This window comes from Erythrolamprus reginae, chromosome 6 (assembly GCF_031021105.1).
Source record: "Erythrolamprus reginae isolate rEryReg1 chromosome 6, rEryReg1.hap1, whole genome shotgun sequence".
Lineage (NCBI taxonomy): Eukaryota > Metazoa > Chordata > Lepidosauria > Squamata > Dipsadidae > Erythrolamprus > Erythrolamprus reginae.
This window is the reverse complement of record NC_091955.1, coordinates 83,668,877-83,692,637: the sequence shown is the minus strand read 5'-3', so window position 1 is coordinate 83,692,637 and position 23,761 is coordinate 83,668,877. Positions and strand designations below refer to the sequence as shown.

Genomic DNA, 23,761 nt, shown 5'->3' with positions numbered 1-23,761 from the left:
GTGACAGCTGTCAGCCTGGATAGCTTCAAGGCAGGATTAGACAGATTCATGGATGCCAAGTGTATCAGTGTTATTGAAATGGATGTCCAAGTGCCACCTCTATGTTGGTTGAGTACCATCCTTGGGTACCATTTGTTGGGGGTCGAGGGAAAGGGAGGGTTTTGCCTTCTCCTTCTGCTCAAGATCCCCATGGACAATTGGTGGGCCACTCTGTGACACAGAATGCTGGACTTGATGGGCTTTGACCCGATTCAGCATGGCTCTTCTTAGGTTCTTAGGTTCTTATGTTGTTATCTCCCAGTTCTAATGCAACAACTAGTCATGGCAGTTGCTTTCCTGAATCAGTACGGTTACAATACAACCTGTACATTATTTAGTTCAACACAAAGGGGTGAAATATCTATAACCTAAATTGTCATTGCAGGCCAGTGGTCCTGAGCCAGCTATTGTAAGTATTTTAATGAAGACCTCTTCCTTTCTGCAGTTACGAACAGCGATGATCAATGGAGAAACTGGCTATTTGTCCATGGATGTGAAGGTGCCCATGGATAAAGGAGTGAGTATTTATCAGTTTTAATTGTAGATTTAAAACCATGCAGTTTTGGTCACCACGATGTAAAAGGGAAACTCTAAAAAGAAGAGCAACAAATATGATTAGGGAACTGGAGGCTAAAACATATGAAGAACGGTTGCAGGAACTGGGCATGGCTACGACCAGGGGAGACATGATAACAGTGTTCCAATATCTGAGAGGTTGCACGTAGAAGAAGGAGTCAACCTATTCTCCAAAGCACCTGAGGGTAGAACAAAAAGCAATGGGTGGAAACTAAACAAGGAGAGAAGCAACTTAGAGCTAAGGAGAAAATTTCTGACAGAACAATTAATCAGTGGAACAGCTTGCAAGCAGAAGTTATGAATGCTCCAACACTGGAAGTTTTAAAGAAGATATTGGATAACCATCTGTCTGAAGTATTAGGGTTTTCTGCCTAAGCAGGGGGTTGGACTAGAAGACCTCCAAGGTCCCTTCCAACTCTGTTGTTGTTATTGTTATTGTTGTTATTCATTTTTAGCTCTCCCTTACTGACTTTCATGTCTTTTACTCTTTGGTCATTATTGGTCCTTCATCTCATTATGAATTGTATTTTCATTTATTGTTTTTTTTACCTGCATCTCTTAAACCAGAGGCACATGCTTGTTCTTCAAGAGAGTTGGAAAGCTTTCCATGGAGTCTCTAACATGCAGGCACTGAGATGATGTCTTTAACAAGCTGCCCCACTTTTTAAGTTAAATAAATGTATAGAGCAGAGGTCTTCAAACTTGGCAACTTTAAGACTCGTGGGCTACTCCCTTCAACTCCCAGAATTCTCCAACCAGCATAGTTGAAGTCCACAAGTCTTAAAATTGCCAAGTTACAGAGGTTGTGAATTGATAGAAATTCCTCCAACATCTGTTGTAACCAGAAATAAGAGTTGAAGAAATATATCACTACTCTAAAAAGTAGCACTGTTTTTTTTCCCTCTCTTGCCCCAGTAGCCTTTCTTAACCTCTTCATGCTCTGTTTCTTTGATTCATCTAAATTTCACACCCTCCATGGAATTGATTTCTTCAGTTTATATTCTTCCCCTTTCAGTCGTACTGAAAATTATTTTAAAGGTTAGCAAAGCAGCGTTCCGTGGAGACATTTTATGTTAATATTACATCCAGCTCCCGCCCCAAATACTTGAGACTGTTTGCCATTTCTCTAATCTTGTAAGCACTTGGGGAAAAGGAATCCTAAATCTGAGTATTGCATTGGCAGTTCTGTGTTAGCAAAAACTTCAGAAGAGAAGGATTTAGGGGTAGTGATTTCTGACAGTCTCAAAATGAGTGAGCAGTGTGGTCGGGCGGTAGGAAAGGCAAGTAGGATGCTTGGCTGCATAGCTAGAGGTATAACAAGCAGGAAGAGGGAGATTGTGATCCCCTTATATAGAGCGCTGGTGAGACCACATTTGGAATACTGTGTTCAGTTCTGGAGACCTCACCTACAAAAAGATATTGACAAAATTGAACGGGTCCAAAGACGGGCTACAAGAATGGTGGAAGGTCTTAAGTATAAAACGTATCAGGAAAGACTTCCTGAACTCAATCTGTCTAGTCTGGAAGACAGAAGGAAAAGGGGGGACATGATCGAAACATTTAAATATGTTAAAGGGTTAAATAGGGTTCAGGAGGGAAGTGTTTTTAACAGGAAAGTGAACACAAGAACAAGGGGACACAATCTGAAGTTAGTTGGGGGGAAAATCAAAGGCAACTTGAGAAAATATTATTTTACTGAAAGAGTAGTAGATCCTTGGAACAAACTTCCAGCAGACGTGGTTGGGAAATCCACAGTAACTGAATTTAAACATGCCTGGGATAAACATATATCCATTTCAAGATAAAATACAGGAAATAGTAAAAGGGCAGACTAGATGGACCATGAGGTCTTTTTCTGCCGTCAGTCTTCTATGTTTCTATGTTTCTATGTTTCTATGTTTCTATGTTTCTATGTTTCTATGCTTTCAGACTATACGAAGTGCCTCCTTGACTGCATTAATTAACATTAAGTGGGTTTATTCTTTTTTTTAAAAAATGGATCACCTATCAGGGCAAAACTAAATGCATGAAACAGTTCATCAGTTCCCCACAATATTCAGACAAAAACTATACTGAAGGAGATAAAGTAGAATGAGGAAATGTTGCCCCATGCAGTGTTTGTGTGTGTGTGTCTATGTAAAATAGACACCTTAGTATATGCCTGTTGGCAGTGAAGGGCTGCAAAAAAATTTACTACCACATTGTGGGTGTGGCTTATTTTGTAGGTGTGGCTTGCTGGCCATGTGACCAGGTGGGAGTGGCTTGACGATCATGTGACTGGGGGTGGCTTAAAGGTCTTGGGACTGGCTTAAAGGTGGCCAACTTGACGTCACCCATGTCAAGGGTTTTGGGTTAGGGTACCTGGCCCCTCCTTGCTTCAAAGAGATACAATTTCATATCTACTTACTATTACTGAACATCCAAAATATATTATTTAATCCTATGTATATATGCCATATGTGTACATACATATTACACGCAGGCACACAAAAATATACATTATCTACTATATAAACTGTATGTGTATGTACACACAAACACGCATGCACAGCTCTTCTAAAATTGTACACATTCAACCTCATTTACTGTGATAGGAAAAACATGCCCAGAGGGGAAAGAAAGAAGAAAAAAATCAAAAATTTTCTACTGGTTCTGTGTACCTGACCATACTGCTAGGGGCCCATCATTGGCCTGTGTATATGCTTAAAATAAACATAACACATTTGGAATAATGTGTTCAGTTCTGGAGACCTCACCTACAAAAAGATATTGATCAAATTGAACGGGTCCAAAGACGGGCTACAAGAATGGTGGAAGGTCTTAAGCATAAAACGTATCAGGAAAGACTTAATGAACTCAATCTGTATAGTCTGGAGGACAGAAGGAAAAGGGGGGACATGATCAAAACATTTAAATATGTTAAAGGGTTAAATAAGGTTCAGGAGGGAAGTGTTTTTAATAGGAAAGTGAACACAAGAACAAGGGGGCACAATCTGAAGTTAGTTGGGGGAAAGATCAGAAGCAATGTGAGAAAATATTATTTTACTGAAAGAGTAGTAGATGCTTGGAGCAAACTTCCAGCAGGCATGGTTGGTAAATCCACAGTAACTGAATTTAACCATGCCTGGGATAAACATATATCCATCCTAAGATAAAATACAGGAAATAGTATATGGGCAGACTAGATGGACCATGGGGTATTTTTTTGCTGTCAATGTTTCTATAAATCCATTCTGACTTTCTTGGTGTCCTTTGAATCCAAAATGCTGATTCCATGGGTATGTTGGTGGAGTTTTCTTGGCAGCATTGCCACTATCTTGGAATCCCCCCCCCTCATTTTCCCTTCAGTTTTTCCCCTCCATCCTAGAGATTCTTCATTTCTGAGTGGCCTCCAATCCATGTTAGAATCTAATAACCTACTCTCAAACAAACAATTTGGATTCAGAAAGAAACTATCCTGCAACCTATAACTACTTCATTGCAAAAACATTTGGACTACCCTCCTCGACCAAGGTAAATCCATCAATGCAATTTATATAGACTTCTGCAAAGCCTTCGACTCAGTGGTCCACGACAAACTACTCCTAAAACTCAAATCCTATGGCATCTCAGGACTCCTCCACAACTGAATTACCGCATTCCTGTCAAATAGGCAACAAATTGTCAAAATTGGTAGCGCCATCTCCACCCCTGATAAGCCACATTGGTTAGATGCTGACGCTTGCTGTGACCTTTTGGTAGCTAGAAATCATAAAAACAAATCAAATGTTAACAGCGATAGAAAAGCAGGAGGGCTTTGGAACCCCTGGAGGGAATATTATAGGGGTCGTTTAAGTCAGGCTCTTTGCTATCCAGCAATACAGAACATGGGGAAGCCACTTAACATTATATAGCAACCCACATGGATTTATCTTTCCCTTTTTTTTTGGAGGCCATTACGCTGGGCTTGCTTGGCTAATTAAACAAGCTAGCTGGGATGTTTTTGAAATGCTCAGCTGGCAGCCAGCTTGCATAACCGCCTCCAGCATCGATCTTTCCAAAGCATGAACAATTTAGCCGCAACTCCTTTGATGCCTGCTGTCATTGTACTAAGACAGGGGTTTCCGGGACGGTTGAAGAGGGGCGTTTAACTGTTCTGCCGGGCTCTCTGGTAGGAACCTCCCGAAAATTCCAGGGTGCAAATTTCAGGCACACACACGTTTGAAAATTCAAAACAATGTTCTTTATCCCAAAGTTCAAAATAAACTAAGCACTCTTTTTGTATTGCAAAGAGCACTCGTCCCAAAACAACCGGGTAGTCTGTACAATTAATCTTATTAAAATATACTTTATTAGATTATTTTAAAAAAAAGAAAACAGGGAAAAGGGGGATGGGAATACAAAAAAGAGAAGTGGGAGGGGGTTGGGGTAAACAGTATTTTTATACAGCGACTTATATATATTATTGTATATACATTCCAAATATTTGTCTATATGTAAACATTTTGTATTCAACATTCTTATTTGGATAATCTTATAGCTGTAGTATTTAATAGTCCAGGAATAACGTGGAAAGAAGAGGTGGTTGGAGGTGGGATAGAAAAGAAAAGAGAATGGAAAGAAAAGAAGAAGAAAGAGAGGAGAAAGAAGAAAAAGAGGAGGGGTGGTACCTGCAATCTAGCAGGCATTTGGGTTGTGACGACTTGGTTTGATTATATTTATTATTTTTGTTAGTGAGAAGTAATTGTAGGTTGCGATATTAGTAAATTTCTGATAATTATCAGATGGATTGAACCCAGAGAGGGGTTGTATTGATTTTGGTCCGAATTTCTATTCTGTATATCGTGTACAATTAATCTTAAGCAGTCATTAAGTACTTAGCTAGCAGCTGTGAAGAAACATCACACCCCTTCTTCTTCAAACAAAGTGAGACACTCACACACACACACACACACACGTTGCTCTGCTTTGTTTTCAAAGGCGTGAAAAATCAACAAACAAAGTCCAGAAACCAGCAACACATGATTCCTGATGAACTGCGATCAGATACTCTTCCACAACGGCCAAACCCACATGCTGCTATTTATAGCAGCAGCCCTAATTACTGGAGCCCCACCCAAACACAGGTGGCTGCTCTTATCTCCTGTAATATGTCCTTAATTGGTCTCTTCTACGCATAATTCTGTGCTTGCATGAGTCCAAAACGTCTTCATCCGAATCAATGGAAGATAAGGGAGATTGACTGCCTGGGCTGTGTGCCAAGCCCCCCTCTGCCGAGTCACTCCCACCTTCTTCTTCGTCCGAGGAAACTAAACTCTGAACTGACTCTGTCGGCAATAACACAGGCCTGTGACATGTTGAAGTTTCCCCTGTATCCACCTCCACATTCCCTGGGGCAGGAGCTGGGCCAGAGCCAATCACAACATTAACTAGCAAAAGGGAAGGATTATACACCGCTCAAAAAAATAAAGGGAATACTTAAACAAAACAATATTTTATTTATTATTTATTTCTTAATTGGATTTCTATGCCGCCCCTCTCCGAGCACTCGGGGAGGCTCACAATATATAATAAACAGTGTACAATATCTTGAATCCAATTAATTAATTAAAAATCTAAAAACCCCAAAATGCATAAAAAAACAATCATTCCATTCACTCAACATTATCTCAACACATGCCTTGGCCAGGGGGCAAAGATCTAATGGCCCCAGACCTGTCGGCATAAATGAGTCTTCAGACTCTTACGGAAGGCGAGGAGGGTGGGGGCATTACGAATGTCCGAGGAGAGCTGATTCCAGAGAGCCGGGGCCCCCAGAGAGAAGGCTCTCCCCCTAGGTCAATATATACAATACAACTCCAAATAAATCAAAGTTCTGTGAAATCAAACTGTCCACTTAGGAAGCAACACTGATCGGCAATCAATTTCACATGCTGTTGTGCACATTCAACTTTGTACAGAACAAAGTATTCAATGAGAATATTTCATCCATTCATATCTAGGATGTGTTCTTTGAGTGTTCCCTTGATTTTTTTGAGCAGTATATTTAGGTGAAGGAGAAAAAAAACAAATGTCCCACGTGACAGCAGCCCCAAGGACTGAGATGGTTAGCCTACCGCTTGTCACCTTCTCTGTCACACTTCCATCTCGAGCCTATCTGTCATTTCACGCGGACCAGCTGCTGCCCATCGATCTGTGCAACGTATTTCAAGGACATTGAAGCAGGGGCAGAACAGCCTGGAAGGCTGTTGGCCGGTCTTCAACCCGGCCCCCCCAATTCCATCTGATACTCTGATAAGAAGTGCAATGCTCATCACGCCATGCCTCAAGGTATACAAAGAAACAGTGCTAAGACCGTATTAGGTACCGCAGCTAATCCTACTTAACAAGATTCCTTTGGTGCTATGGGTGTGAATTCACAAAATGGCCAGGGTGCTGTGCAAAGATGTTGGAGTATTATTTATTTATTTTTATTTGTTAAACAAGTAAATAAAAATATTTATTTATTTAAATAAATATTTTTATTGGAAAATAAAATATCGTTGTAGAGACTGCCCAGGTGCAGTAGCATAATTGCACTAGACTCCACTACCAGCCAGAGCCACGGGGGCGAGCAGACGTCACCGTTCCACCTTAGCAGCCCACCTCTGAATAAACCTATCAAGTCATTTATTTATTTTATTTATTTTATTTATTTTATTTATTTTATTTATTTTATTTATTTTATTTATTTTATTTATTTTATTTATTTATTTTGTCCAATACACAATAATACACAATGAAGGTAACAGAGGACACCTTCGGGGAAATAGAATTAGAGAAAGAATAGAAGAGAGAGTATAGGATAAAATAATCAATGAGAGAATAGAAGAAAGATATAGGGATAGAAGAGAAGATATATGGGATATAGGAGAGACAATAGGACAGGGGTCGGAAGGCACGCCCCTTACTGACCTCTTAGGAATCTGGAGAGGTCAACTGTGGACAGTCTAAGAGTAAAATGTTGGGGGTTAGGGGATGATACTAAGGAGTCCAGTAATGAGTTCCACGCTTCAACAACTCTATTACTAAAGTCGTATTTTTTACAGTCAAGTTTGGAGCGGTTAATATTGAGCTTGAATCTGTTATGTGCTCTTGTGTTGTTGTGGTTGAAGCTGAAGGCAGGACATTGCAGCATATAATCTTGTGGGCAATACTTAGATCATGTTTAAGGTGTCTTAGTTCTAAGTTTTCTAGGTACAGGATTGTAAGTCTAGTTTCATATGGTATTCTGTTACGGGAGGAGGAATGCAGGGCTCTTCTGGTGAATTATCTCTGGACATTTTCGAGGGTGTTAATTTATAATTAATTTATACCAGAAGACTGTTTATTGAGAGAAATCGTCAGGTTTATTCATGTTTGGAGGCCTATAAACAATTGTATACCACCTTAAGTTATTATTGTGAGCTTTCGGATAATAGCCTCCTAATGTGGATGTTGAGCAAGCTGTAGACTGATGAAACACAGAGATTATTACACACTGATGTATTATGAAAAAGTATGTAGCAGACAATTAAAGAGATGTTGCATTATTCATATTCACTACAAAAGACACGAACCTTAAGTAACATACAACATAACATCAATTTATTGTACAGCTTGTTTATTATATTCATTGTACTACAAGGCCTCATTAAAAAAAAGATACCATCTTAGTAGAAGTCTTCAATTTTTTCTCTCTCCATCTCCTACAAACAAAAAGAACTTTTAAAAAATATTACAACCTCTTCTGGTAAGCTTATGCATCCCTTACAAGCCAATTAATCCTATTTTCTTCTTCTTCAGCCTATTCAGGTTTGTCTGTTTAATTAAAATTCATCCAATTAATTGATAACGTCTGCAGTCCCCTGCACATTTACTTAGAACTGGACCTATCAAATTCAGTGTGTCTTAATTCCCAGTGGTTAGGTTACGATGCTACAATGTGAGATTTATCTAATTGGGAGACCTGCCCTAATCACTAAGTTCTTAATATATAATGACTTTGTTTCAGCACCCATCTGATGATTAAAATTAAAATTAAGCCTTTCTTTTTACGTGCCAACTTTGTAACAAGATGGAGTGAGTAAGCAAATGTGATAGATAAACTACATTTCTTGCTCCATTTTCATCATTCTCTCTCTGTTTGGGTCTATGTGTAATCTGTGTGTAAGATTTAGCATTCCTGATTTTTTTTTCTCTTTTATTTTCTCAGAAAAGGGTTCTGTTCCTCACTAACGACTATTTCTTCACTCATATCAGTGGAACTCCATTTAGGTGAGTGAGTAGATCCTGCAAAGGGAGATCAAATTAAATATCTTGCATGACAGCCTTAGGTAACCGTAAGATTATTCCACCCAGGATCCTACAGAGTCAATTCAATTCAGTTGGTCAACCTTAATCAACCTGTTGCCATCAAAATAGTTTGGGATTATAAAGTCCAAAATTCCCAAATGGTATGGGCGGTGACCCTGTTGGCTGGTAAACCTGGGAACAATAATCCAGTTATAAATTTTATATTATTTTTATTATCCAATTATCCAATTATACCGGAATGGTACCAGAATATCAAAAGAATCGGAAAATGTTTTGATTGATAAAATATATTTTATCAAATATATTACCTCAGGGATCACCTTCTGCTGCACGAATCCCAGCGACCAGTTAGGTCCCACAGAGTGGGTCTTCTCCGGGTCCCGTCAACTAAACAATGTCGCTTGGCGGGTCCCAGGGGAAGAGCCCTCTCTGTGGCGGCCCCGGCCCTCTGGAACCAACTCCCCCCAGAGATTAGGATTGCCCCCACCCTCCTTGCCTTTCGTAAGCTGCTTAAAACCCACCTCTGCCACCAGGCATGGGGGAATTGAGATACTCTTTCCCCCTAGGCCTTTACAATTTTATGCATGGTATGTCTGTATGTATGTTTGGTTTTATAATAAGGGTTTTTAACTGTTTTAGTATTGGATTATTATTATTATTATTATTATTATATGCTCTTTTATTGCTGTTGTTAGCCGCCCCGAGTCTGCGGAGAGGGGCGGCGTACAAATCCAATAAATAAATAAATATAGGGGTACAGAAATGGACAAATTGACAACAGAATTAAAAGGACAAAATGATTCGAATTATTATAAGGTATTGATTAAATGGTACAACTGGATTCAATGTGGAAAAAGATCAAGAAATGGGAGAATAAAAACATGCGAAGTATTGTAAAAAAATATGTAAATAACAATGTATGAGATTTGGATGTAGATCTGTGTAAAAACGACACTGCCCCAGCTCCTGCCCACCCAGCAGTTCAAGAGCATGGAAATGCAAATAGATAGAGAGGTGCTACCTTGGTAGGAAAGCATCATTGTTCCATGTGCCTTTTGCATATAGCTATGCAGGCCACATGACCACAGAAATTGACTTCAGACAATGCTGGCTCCCTAAGAAACGGTGGGAGCATTATGCCCTAGAGCAGTGGTTCTCAACCTTTCTAATGCCACAACCCTTTAATACAGTTTCTCATGTTGTGGTGACCCCCAACCATAAGTCTAAAACCAATTCTCCCAACAGAGCTTTAAAACCCTGCTGTTCTGTTCAGACCCGAAACAAAGTTTGAAACCCTGTAAAAAAATTTCCCTACATATCTGAAACTTGAAATTACATGGCTTTGCCTCGTTTGAGGGGTTTGTTCTGTGAGTGGGGTTTTTTTGTTGTTGTTGTTGCTTAGTTTTTGCTAGGCACAATGACTATACACTTGTACTGTTCCCGGGTCTATTTGATCTGGACTAACACTATTGTGTTTTTTTGAATACCTATTGCGTTAATAAACTATATGTGAACATGCTTGATCATAAACAAATGAAAAATGAAATTAAAAAATAATGTTTATTTATTCATTTTGCTCAGAAAAGCCCAGCCCCCCCAGCTGTTTGCAATTTTGTTCGCTTTATATATAGACTAGGCTGCAAGTTCCAAATTACATCTTTTTTTAAGAATGGATTTCTTGCATATGATTAGTTGTTTGGTTATCATGTTCTTCTTCATATTCCACTTGCATAACAATTACAGGCTGCACCTGTATGTTCAAATCTGTACTCAATGCTTATCCATGCAATCAATAAATCACAGCAGTGATATATTGATTGCATGGATGATGTGATATGTGATCATATGTGATGTGATATGTGATATGTGATCATATGTGATGCGATATGTGATGATATGATATGTGCAGTGGCACATATTAGCTTACTTCATGGCACAGTAATTCAAAATGACTTTACAATATGCATCCTGTTGAAAAATGAGATAAAGTACACAGAAAAGTAAGTACATGATACCCAGACAACTAGTTTTATGCAAGAAATCCATTGTACTAAAAACAAGGATGTAATTTGGAACTAGAGTCAGACTCGACTGGACAGGGAAACCTTTATCTTTTTAATACCACACCAGCGAAAACTGAGACAGAGCTTCACAATATTCTGCTTTATTTCCTTATTTTTCCCCAATTCACAGCTTGGGAATGGTTCTGTCACGAGGATATGGTGAATATGTGCTGCTTGGGGACACTTCAGTGGAAGAAGGTTGGTTGTATGACACAGTTTTGTAAATGTCTCGTATGTGAAAAGTTGGAGAAAACTTTCTTGTCTCCTAGTTGGGTTTTAATGGTGTTTTACTTTGGCTACCCTCTCCATCTCTGAATAGAGTAGAGTAGAGTAGAGTGGAGTAGAGCAGAGCAGAGCAGAGCAGAGCAGAGCAGAGCAGAGCAGAGCAGAGCAGAGCAGAGCAGAGCAGAGCAGAACAGAACAGAACAGAACAGAACAGAATAAAATTCTTTATTGGCCAAGTATGATTGGACACACAAGGAATTTGTCTTTGGTGCATATGCTCTCAGTGTACATTAAAAAGTGTACATTTGTCAAGATTTATAAGGTACAACACTTAATGTATAAATAAGCAATAAGCAAACAGAACAGAACAGAATAAAATTCTTTATTGGCCAAGTATGATTGGACATCCCAGGGATTTGTCTTTGGTACATATGCTCTCAGTGTACATTTGTCAAGATTTATAAGGTACAGCACTTAATGTATAAATAAGCAATCAAATCACATTAGGAAACAATCAATATAAATCATAAGGATATAAACAACAAAGTCACAGTCATGCAGTCTTAAGTGAGAGGATATGGGTGATAAGAACAATGAGATTAATAGGACTGCAGTAGTTTAGGTATTTATTTTCTAACCTGATACAGTAGAAAACAATTATTAAAAATATGAACTCAGCTTCTTACATATTGGAAGAGGGAGAAGAAAAGTACTAATAAAATTAAAACATGAAACTTGACTTTCTCTTTCTCTCTGTGGTGGGGGGTGTCTGTCTGTCTCTTTGTTCTCTCCCCCCCCTCTTCCTCATATCCAATCAGGTAATACCTCCCTCTCTCACCCAGTGAAGGGCTACCAAAATTTTTACTACCACATGGTGGGTGTGGCTTATGCAGGACGCCCTGCATTTTCTTTCAACATCTTTCAGTGCAAATTGGGTGCTCTGGGGTGGAGCTCCATTTTCACTACCCCCCCCCCCCCGTGTTCCCCCCCCCCTTGGGGTCTGGCTAGCAGCTCACCCCTGCCCGCACGCAAACCCAATTCTTGGTGTATATATTCCCAATACACGATGTCTTAACCTTCACCTGTTATCCTACAGAAGGATAAGGGCATTTAAGCCCTCCTTAAATGCAAATGGAAATGACTTGTGGAAAATTTAAGCCTGTTTGTCACAAAGAAGGCATCACGGTCATAACAATGCCGTAATCTTTTCGTTTCAGGTTTGCACGACCTTCTGCAGCCAGATTTGACCTTAGCCAATGAGTGGTAAGATTTTTATTTTTCTATTTTTCCTGATCATTCGTGTCTGGGAAAGATGAACCCTTGGCATTGGATCCTTACGCTTGAGGCCTTGAGAAAATGTTTCTGCAGAAGCTAAAGAGTTACCGCTCGGCTCAGCTAAATCTTCTCCAACTAAAGGATGTTAAATACACCCAGTAATGGGCAGCCAAAATTTTTACTGCCACACTGGGTGTGGCTTATTTTGTGGGTGTGGCTTGATGGTCCTAATAATAATAACAACAACAACAACAGGACCAGACTATTTACGGAACCGTCTTCTGCCGCATACCTCCCAGTGACTGATTAGAGCCCACAGGGTTGGCCTTCTCCGGGTCCTGTCGACTAAGCAGTGTCAATTGGTGTGGCCATGGGGTAGGGCCTTCTCAGTGGTGGCTCCGGTTCTTTGGAATCAACTACCTCCCCGAGGTCCATACCACCCTGACCCTACTGGCTTTCTGAAAGGTGTTGAAAACCTGGCTCTGCCGACAGGCCTGGGGACCATGAGAACTGACATCTTTTAATTCCGACCTAGACATGATTCGATTGGGATGTTTGAAGATATGACTGTTGTGATAATATTTAAAGGGTTTGATATTATTATTATTATTAATTGTTGTATTTTAATTATTTTATACTGTTTTTATTTTTGTTGTAAGCCGCCCTGAGTCTCTCGGGAGAGGGCGGCATACAAATCTAAACAAACAAACAAACAAACATACATACATACATACATACAAACAAACAAACAAACAAACAACAACAACAACAACAACAATAATAATATGGTGGCGTCCGCAGACCAGCACCAACAGAATCAGCTCCATGGCATCACCAATGGTTTTCTACTGGTTCTATAGAAATGGTGCGAACTGGGAGGAACCCACCTCTAATCAGGATAGACCCCGAAAGGACAATATGTGCCAATACTCTCTCTTTGTCTCTTCTCGTCCTTTCCCCAGGATTTATTGTGTTACAGATATTGATCCAACGCACAGGAAGCTAAGCCAGTTGGAAGCTGTAATCCGTTTTATTAGGGAAGAAGAACCTGACCTTGAATGTGAGTATGGAAACACAGAGCTATTAAGCAGTAGACTTCTGAACCACTTTGTCTGAACCAGGGGTGTCAAACCCAAGGCCCATGGACTGAATCCAGCCTGCGGGGTGCTTAGATCTGGTCTGCAGGGCCACCCTGGAAATAGCAAAGGACCGGCCTGCCTCTGCCAGTAAAAATGTGCATGGCCCTCCTGAGCACTGTTTTTGCTGGCAGAGGATTGCAGGAGGCTGTCCCAACTGAAAACGGACTTCGGTGGTGCAGCAGTGGTTAGAGTGCAGTACTGCAGGCAACTTCTGCTGATTACCGGCTGCCAGCAGTTTGGCAGATCAAATCTCAGTAGGCTCAAAGGGTTGACTCAGCCTTCCATCCCTCCAAGGTCGGTAAAATGAGGACCCAGACAGTTGGGGGCAATATGCTTACTCTCTGTAAACCGCTTAGAGATGGCTGTAAAGCACTGTGAGGCGGTATATAAGTCTAAATGCTAATGCTCATGAGGGCCATGTATTTTAACTAGCAGGAGGCTGTCTCAGGTGAAAACAGAGCAGGAACCCATTTTCACTAACTGAGTGCTCGGTCCCCAGCAGGGGTGGGCAGCAGGCAGGACGGGGTGCAACACAGTTCCACCGGCGGAAATGAAGATGCGTGTGCAGCTTCAGCTGATCGGCGGCTGTCCCTTTCTGGATTACTGGTCTCGTCTCGCTCTTCTTTTTCCCCTGCTGCTGTTGCGTCTGTGCGCCTTGCTTTTTTCCTCTTTCCTCCTTCCTGGCCTCAGACGAGCTTCCCTCTCTCCTGCCCAGCCTACCCTCCACCTCCCACCTAAGGTGCAAGCAGAAGGCGTGGGTGGAAGCGACTCTGGCAGCATTTATGCTTCTGGCAGCACCTGTTCACCTAGCTACCCAGCCTGAGGTGGTGGGGGGGGTGACCCAGGAAGGAGAGCACAGGAAACACAAAGCAAATTGTCACCCAGCGAGTGACACTGGTAAGGTTGTAAGTCGAGGACTTAACAGTTCACTTGAACGATGATGATCATTCAAACCACTCCCACCTGGTCACATGGCTGGCAAGCAACTCCTACCCAGTCACATGACCATTGTTTATTTTATTTATTTATTTACTTACTTACTTACTTACTTACTTATTAGATTTGTACGCCGCCCCTCTCCGCAGACTCGGGGAGGCTCACAACAATAACAAAAAACAATGTATCACAAATCTAATATTAAAAAGTCTCTAAAAACCCCTTATTTAAAAAAGCAAGACACACACACAAACATACCATTCATAAATTATATAGGCCAGGGGGAGATGTCTCAGTTCCCCCATGCCTGACAGCAGAGGTGGGTTTTAAGACGTTTGTGAAAGGCAAGGAGAGTGGGGGCAATCCTAATCTCTGGGGGGAGCTGGTTCCAGAGGGTCAGGGCTGCCACAGAGAAGGCTCTTCCCCTGGGTCCCGCCAGACGACATTGTTTACTCAACGGGACCCGGAGAAGATCAACTCTGTGGGACCTAACTGGTCGCTGGGATTCGTGCGGTAGAAGGCGGTCCCGGAGATACCCACAAAATTAGCCACACCCACAGTGTGGCAGTAAAAATTTTGGCTGCCCATTACTGGTCCCCAGGCACCCCTGACATGAAAATCAAGCTGGCCACACAACTCTGGCCACACACACACACACTGGCCCTTTGAGGTCAAACACAACTGTGATGCAGCCTTCAATGAAACTGAGTTTGGCACCCCTGGTCTAAGTTGCTAGGAACAGACTTGTGAAGATCACCAAGGTCACCGGTTCATCCAATTATAATTCAACAGTGGCCATATCCCAGGATACTCTAATAGGACTCAATGGATTTCTTTGCTTAAAAGCATTGATATATGTTCCCCCACCAGGTTTTGAGGGACCTGTTGTCCCAATGTGGCACAGCCCAAATTACCCAGAATTTCTAAATCCTTTTTCCTGGATTGTCTCCTATCCTCCGAGACAGCAAAAACAACAAATTACCTCCAACAACTGTGTGACATCTTTTCAAATAATTGGTGATGATGATCATATCCCTTTTTAATTATTTCTTTCTACGCGGTGAACGTGTACAGTATATAATCAGCAGGCTGCCTAATCATCTTTCATTATGGCTCTTCCCTGATTTTCAAATTACTTGCAAATTAGAATTAGCAACTTCAACTCAATTCAAGTTAAACCTAGGAGATGAACAACGTTTAGCTTTTATCATTCGATTCCTCATACAAATTGGTCTATCAGATCATAGTGTCTGAACCGAAAACTGTGCTTTTGAATTGTGAACTGTGCTGAATAGCTAGAAACTTCATGTGGGGTATATCTCCCATCTGAATATTAATGCAACCCTTTCTAAAACTCATATTTCCCATGGTCACTGTTTCATTGATATCTTGATTTCATTTGCCTACAAAACTTGCTCTAGTCAGCATATTTGATCTCTGATCTAGTGAAGTATGCCATGTGTCATTCCCAAACCAGCAAAGTTACTTATTGGAATGAAGATTCAGGGAGAATTAGACTTAATACTGTACATTAGACTAATACTGTACTAATACTGGGAGTTGAAGTCCACACGTTATAAAGGGATTGTAATTTCCCACCACTGATTGAGCATCTGATATTCTTCAAATTGTTCATTCTGTTTTAGCATTATTTTTAAATTTCTCTTTGAACGACATAAGGAGATCTTTTCTAACACAAGGAATAATGCACTAACCCAGTGATGGTGAACCTATTGCACGGGTGCCACGGGGGGCACGTGGAGCGATATCTGCTGGCACATGAGCTGTTGCCCTAGCTTAGCTCCAATGTGCATGAATTTTGGGAGGCTTTGGGAAGGGGATTTTGGCTTCCAGAGAACCTCCAGGGGGATGGGGGAAGGCGTTTTTATTCTCCCCTGGCTCCAGAGTCTGGGGAGGATGAAAGTTAAATACATAAACCAAGTCCCCATCCTTATGTCCTCCCTATGCTTTGGATCTCAACTCCAATGTTTGTGCAGTAATTGCCTGTTAGTACAGGGTACATGTGTGTTAGGGATTGCCATTATAAACTGCATATTGTAAACTGTACCAAACTTGTACTTAAGGGGTTAATGTGCACTCAAAGAGTTAACATTTACTTGAAGAGTTAATGTTCAAGGCTATGTCATCATTGAAGCTATAAAAGCTCATGATTCTGCCTAGTCACTTCATTGTTACTTTACTTTTGCCTGAGACAGGGGAGTCGTGTCCAAGCTCTGTGCTTGTATAAGCTGCGTGCTTTAACTGTATTGTATAAGCTTCGTGCTTTATCTATTATATTTAGCTTTGTGCTTGTTATCTATATTCTGTTTTGTTCTATATTTGCTACGTGCACATGTTGGATTGTTTATATTTTGTTTATATGTAAATAATAATATGTAAATAGTCTGTGTCTTGGCTTTATCACACATCCACGCTCTATTAAAATTCTCTGCTCGGTAATGTCGAAGGTTTCATAGCATAGCTAACCGAGACAAGCCAACATTGGTTATGGGCCCAGTGGTAGAGAATCGTGGATTGTCAATGTGTGGTTTATTTTAGCCAGCATTGTATCACAGTTAGTTGTTGTTGTAAGTATTGTTGGAGAAGAAACAAGAAGAGAAAAAACATGGCAACGTGTCAGTCCTCTAAAAAAAATTTTCTTACCGTTCTTTTTCATGTTTAGGTGACGAAGAGTTAGTGCAACAGGTTCTCTTCGATGCCGTTGTTACAGCACCTATGGAAGCTTATTGGACGACCTTGGCCCTCACCATGTCCAAGTAATTACACACTTCTTGTATTAAGAGACGTTTTGAAACAATCCAGTCCTGCATTGCATTCCACCTATACCCGTCCAGAAATAGTGTTCAAAAAGTTCATTTGATACAAAATCAATGATCAACCGCAGCTTGGTTTTTACCTATATTGTACAAATTATCAACTTTGGCCCTAAGGATCTTTCCGCAGTCTTCATTTCTTTGAAGGACCATATCTTGGCTCCCCCTGACATTTGAGTATGGATCTGGCTTTATCCAGAATTGCTGAGACAAATTGGACTTCAGATCTTGCCTAGAAAACAGTTGACTGCTGTAAAATACAACTTGCTTCAGATCCAGTATGGATTCCTACCTAGACAGGGGGGACGGCATTCCGGTAGCGAAAATGATTAGATTAGATTTATTGGATTTATATGCCGCCCCTCTCCACAAACTCGGGGTGGTTCACAACAAGGTAAAAACAATACATAATAACAAATCCAATACCCACCAATCCAATTACAATGTTAAGCTAAAAAATTCATTAAAAACAACCCCAGAATATTAAAAAACAAGCACACAATCCATCTAACACCAAAACAACATGGGCAAGGGGGAGATGTTTCACTTCCCCCATGCCTGACGGCAGAGGTGGGTTTTAAGAAGTTTGCGAAAGGCAAGGAGGGTGGGGGCAATCCTAATCTCAGGGGGGAGCTGGTTCCAGAGGGTTGGAGCCGCCACAGAGAAGGCTCTTCCCCTGGGTCCCGCCAGATGACATTGTTTAGTCGACGGGATCCGGAGAAGGCCAACTCTGTGGGACCGAACCGGTCGCTGGGATTCGTGCGGCAGAAGGCGGTCCCGGGGAGCTGCGCGCAGGTGAGCAGCAAGCGGGTGCATGTGTCAGAGTGAGATTTGTCTTCTGCGCATGCGCAGGAAGCAAAATCTTGTGAGAGGACGCGCGGGCATGCGAGATTTTGGCAATTTTCAGCTATTTTTTAATTTCGCGCATGCGCCGAAGCAAAAAAAAAATGTCGAAATCTCACACGCCTGCACGTCTTCTCGCAAGATTTGCTTCCTGTGCATGCACAGAAGACAAATCTCGCTTGGACTTGTGCATGCGCCCGCCGGTCATCCAGAGCTGCGTATGCAACTGCATGGGTAGTGAAGGTAAGCGGGAACCCTCGTCTGTTCAGATCCTATGGCACAAAGAAAGTTCAGCCAGCTTTTTCTACCATTTATGTCTTCTACTTGCTTATACAACTCTCATTTTTTGTTCTGCAACAGTGAAACCGAAGATGGTGTGCAGGTGGCCTTCATGGGAACTCGGGCTGGTCTCATGAGGAGTACCCTTTACGTGGGAACTGAAAAACTATCTAACAAGTGAGTCTTCTGGATATGCCCCTTTTATTATCTTTCCTAGATAACTGTGAAACACTATACAATGGTACTTCTACTTACAAACTTAATTTGTTCCATGACCAGGTTCTTAAGTAGAAAAGTTTGTAAGAAGAAGCAATTTTTCCCATAGTAATCAATGTAAAAGCAAATAATGCCTGCGATTAGGGAAACCACAGGGAGGGTGGAGGCCTTGTTTCTTCCCAGGAGATTCCTAGAGAGGCACCATGGAGGCTTCTCCCCGCCTTTTCCGGCACTGTTTCCTCCCAGGAGATTCCTAGAGAGGCCCCACGGAGGCTTCTGCCCACCTTTTCCTGCCCTGTTTCCTCCCAGGAGATTCCTAGAGAGGCCCCACGGAGGCTTCTGCCTGCCTTTTCCAGACCTATTTCCTCCCAGGAGATTAAAAAATCCATAAAAATAAAAAATGATGGGATTCTGTTCGGGTTCAGGTTCAGCCGAATTTCGCGCAAAGTTTGTCTGAACTTGCCGAACCCAAACACCGTCGGGTTCGCCCATCACTATCTGTAACCCTTCAGTTGTAGCATGAAGGTTCATCTAATCTGCCGAATTGTTCCTGTTTATATGTCATTCAGATTCAAGAAATGTTTATGGTGCCATTATGCAATGGAATCCATGGGAATCTATAGTACATAGCAAAATTGTGGGCATCTATAAATCAATGTTTGCCCAAATGAATTTCTCTCTTTCCTTTAAGCATCTGTTCATCTTGTTGGCATTAAGCTATTTGCAACTGAAACCAGATGAAAAATAATCTTGTCTGTTTGATGTGGGCAACAGCCCCCTCTGGCGGAGAAATTTACACCTGGTTTTCTCAGTTGGATGGCTTTGAATGCTATTATTTCACATTTTCAAAACATTGACGTTATTTTAACATTTTATAATTTGGTGGTTTGTTGATGTGAATGCCTGGCGTTTAGAGTTTTCTAAAGCTAGATTTTATTTGATTAATCAGCTTGGTTGAGGTTTTATTCATGAAACAAAATCTAAAATTTTCAGTTATCCGAGGACACACAGAACAATGCAGAAATGTGTGTATTTCTGTTATTCTGTTCCTTGCTTAATCTGCAAATGAAGTTCCTCTGCAACTAGAGGTATAACAAGCAGGAAGAGGGAGATTGTGATCCCCTTATATAGAATGCTGGTGAGACCACATTTGGAATACTGTGTTCAGTTCTGGAGACCTCACCTACAAAAAGATATTGACAAAATTGAACGAGTCCAAAGACGGGCTACAAAAATGGTGGAAGGTCTTAAGCATAAAACGTATCAGGAAAGACTTAATGAACTCAATCTGTATAGTCTGGAGGACAGAAGGAAAAGGGGGGACATGATCGAAACATTTAAATATGTTAAAGGGTTAAATAAGGTTCAGGAGGGAAGTGTTTTTAATAGGAAAGTGAACCCAAGAACAAGGGGACACAATCTGAAGTTAGCTGGGGGGGGGGAATATCAAAAGCAACGTGAGAAAATATTATTTTACTGAAAGAGTAGTAGATCCTTGGAACAAACTTCCAGCAGACGTAGTTGGTAAATCCACTGTAACTGAATTTAAACATGCCTGGGATAAACATATATCCATTGTAGGATAAAATACAGGAAATAGTAAAAGGGCAGACTAGATGGACCATGAGGGCTTTTTCTGCCGTCAGTCTTCTATGTTTCTATGTTTCTAACTTGGCTTTCCAAAAACGTGCTAGGAACCAAAATACTAAATTAGGGAATTGAATGGCAGCAATGTTGCTTAATTATATATTTATCATCAAACACTTGGTCATGAGTAAATTAACATAATTAAAAACAGTAATACTAGTGCTTTCTAACCTGTTTCTGCATGACAGTCTTAAACACAGCAAATTGTCATAATAAATTGAAATATAAGATGAATGGTATATATTTGCGAAAGAAGGTCATGCTTTGTTTTAATGGCTGTTGAATCTGAGCTGTCTTGTTTTATTTGTTGAAATTGTTTTTAGTAAGCTGTCCAGAATCCACTGAAGTTGAAGGCTGTAATAAACCTAAATAGCAATAACATAATTAGAAGATATACTTGCACTGAAGGAAAACTATTAGTGAGCTTTCAACACTCTTAAATTAAAATGGATTTTTGAATTTGCACATTTGTTACCAGTAACACTTGTTTTTTTTCTATTAGTGTAAAGCAACCTTACCCACATTATGTCATTATTTTAACATTGGGAATCATTTGGAATCTAGTGTTCTTGGTAATTAGACATCTAAGTGTAATTAATTAGCATCTAAGAACTGTTAAACATAATTTAAGCAATGGTGAATAATCAGAAAATAGGTTGCAGTAACATTATTTATTTATTTATTTATTTATTTATTTATTTATTTATTTATTTATTTATTTATTTATTTATTTATTTATTTATTTATTTATTTATTTATTTATTTATTTATTTATTTATTTATTTATTTATTTATTTATTTATTTATTTATTTATTTATTTATTTATTTATTATAATCCTCATCAGAAAAGTCAGAGGTAGCTAGCTAGGTGCTCTACATATTACTCAATAGCAGCAACTCCCTATTGCAAATCACAACAGCGGTTTGGGGAAGCGAGGAAGGCAAGTAAATTTTGAAACGCACATTGGAATATTGCAGGGTGAGCTCTGTCTTTCTTTTACAGTGGTACTTCTACTTAAGAACGCCTCTACTTAAGAACTTTTCTAGATGAGAACCGGGTGTTCAACATTTTTTTTGCCTCTTCTTAAGAACCATTTTCTACTTAAGAATCTGAGCCCAGAAAAATTTCCCAGGAGACTTTCGGTGGCGCTTAAGGAGGCTTTGGCAGTCCAGAGCGAATGGAGTGTTTCCTTTCTCTGAGCAATTCAGGAGGGAATAAACCACTTTGCTGTGGTGACTCCCTCGCGCTGCCTCCCATACACCTGGCATGAGGTTGCCTCCCAGAGCATATGGGTGTGGAAAGGCAAAAGGGAGCGCTTCCCCCCGGCCGGATCAACTTGGCTTCAGCCAAACCAAGGAGTCACCACAGTGAAGGAAATGCGCCGGCTACAAAGTGAGCGAGCGAGAGAAGAGGGGAGCCCTTCAGCATGGGAAGGAAGAGGAAGCAGGTAGCAGCAGCAGCAGCAGCAGTCGCCTTTCAGTCAAAGAAGCGGGAGGTTCCCCCCCTCTCGCCTGCCTGGGTTTCTCTCTCTGGCGCGGTGTATGGGAGGCAGCCTCGCACCAGGTGTATGGGAGGCGCATGCTCCTCCTCGCCACCTCAGAGTCCCTCTTTTTTTTTTAAGCCTTAAAATTTTAGATTTTTTTTATTCCCCTCACCTCACCTTCTTCCTTCAGCGGTGACTGTCCTCCTCGTCTTCTTTCTCCTCTTCCTCCCACCCAAATTCCGAGCTTTTATTTCTTTCCTAATGGGTTTGCATGCATTATTTGCTTTTACATTGATTCCTATGGGAAAAATTGCTTCTACTTACAAACTTTTCTACTTAAGAACTTGGTCATGGAACAAATTCAGTTCATAAGTAGAGGTACCACTCTATTTTGCATCGTGATGTTGCACACAAGTACAAAAAGGGGCAGAATTTGTTTTGGATGAACGGCTTTTTTGTTTACTTTACAACAGCATGTGTGTTTGAATTTACATTTCTGAGGTCACAATGCACATTTCATCATTTTGACAAAACCTTACTTTGCCATAGATACTTCTGCTAGATATCACTAGTTCACCCATCTATCTCTATTAGGCAGGCCTTGGTTTTTCATAAGAATGCATTTGAGTGAACTAAACATTTTGGTTACTTACATTTGTGAGTTAAGTGCTGCTAGTAATCTCTCTAAAATTTCTTATAAAGAAAAATAAGAATTTCTCATGAAGATGTCTCGTTCTTTTGTAAAGTGTTGGTTATGACCTATAAAGTCCTTCATGGCACCGGACCAGATGATCTCCGGGACCGCCTTTTGCTGCACGAATCCCAGCGACCAGTTAGGTCCCACAGAGTGGGTCTTCTCTGGGTCCCGTCAACTAAACAATGCCGCTTGGCGGGACCCAGGGGAAGAGCCTTCTCTGTGGCGGCCCCGGCCCTCTGGAACCAACTCCCCCCAGAGATTAGAATTGCCCCCACCCTCCTTGCCTTTTCGTAAGCTACTTAAAACCCACCTCTGCCGCCAGGCATGGGGGAACTGAGATACTCTTTCCCCCTAGACCTTTACAATTTTATGCATGGTATGTCTGTATGTCTGTTTGGTTGTTATTATAATGGGTTTTTAATTGTTTTTAGCATTGGATTATTATTATATGCTGTCTTATTATTGCTGTTAGCCCCCCCGAGTCTTTGGAGAGGGGCAGCATACAAATCCAATAAATGAATGAATGAATGAATGAATGAATGAATGAATGAATGAATGAATAAATAAATAAATATTCCTAGGAGAGAATAATCAAATGTTCAAGCAAACTCATTAGCCTTAATATATTCTATATTCTCACATGAGCCACACAGACAAACGCCTTACTGAGGTCAATGAAGCAAACACAATTTTTCTCGGGGTTTTTTCCCCCCCTCTATTGTATATTTTAATATTAGCTATCTGATTGAATCAGCAATCTCCTCAAAAAAGCCACCCTCATAATGAAGCCAAAATGACAAGGCTTTCATAATGAATCATTGTACAAATACTGCCACTGTGTGTTTGTATATCTTAATATCTGACACTAGCACATGTTGTGCAGTAGTGGGTTCTAAAACCCGTTGCTACCAGATCGCGCTTGCGCTCGTGGGTGATGCTTCTGCACATGTGGATCGGAGTTCGTCAGGAATCTTGTGTTGCTGGACTTTGTTGCTTTTTCACGCCTTTGAAACCAAAGCAAAGCAACATGTGTGTGTGTGTGGAAGGGGTGTGAAGTTTCTTCATAGCTGCTAGCTAAGTACTGAATGACTGCTTAAGGGAAATTGTACAGACTACCCGGTTGTTTTTGGAAGAGTACTCTTTGCAATACAAAAAGAGTGCTTAGTTTATTTTGAATTTTGTGATAAAGGACAT

At 40.8% G+C, this 23,761-nt stretch overlaps 1 protein-coding gene across 1 annotated transcript in view; it reads left to right on the top strand.

The window, feature by feature from the left end:
* Positions 1-23,761, top strand: part of CACNA2D4 (calcium voltage-gated channel auxiliary subunit alpha2delta 4) — a 208,277-nt gene that overhangs the window by 37,025 nt on the left and 147,491 nt on the right. The window contains 7 exon segments of the mRNA XM_070754863.1: positions 485-556; positions 8,828-8,889; positions 11,122-11,189; positions 12,434-12,479; positions 13,454-13,551; positions 17,250-17,343; positions 18,604-18,699. Coding sequence (XP_070610964.1) covers positions 485-556; positions 8,828-8,889; positions 11,122-11,189; positions 12,434-12,479; positions 13,454-13,551; positions 17,250-17,343; positions 18,604-18,699 — 536 coding nt within the window.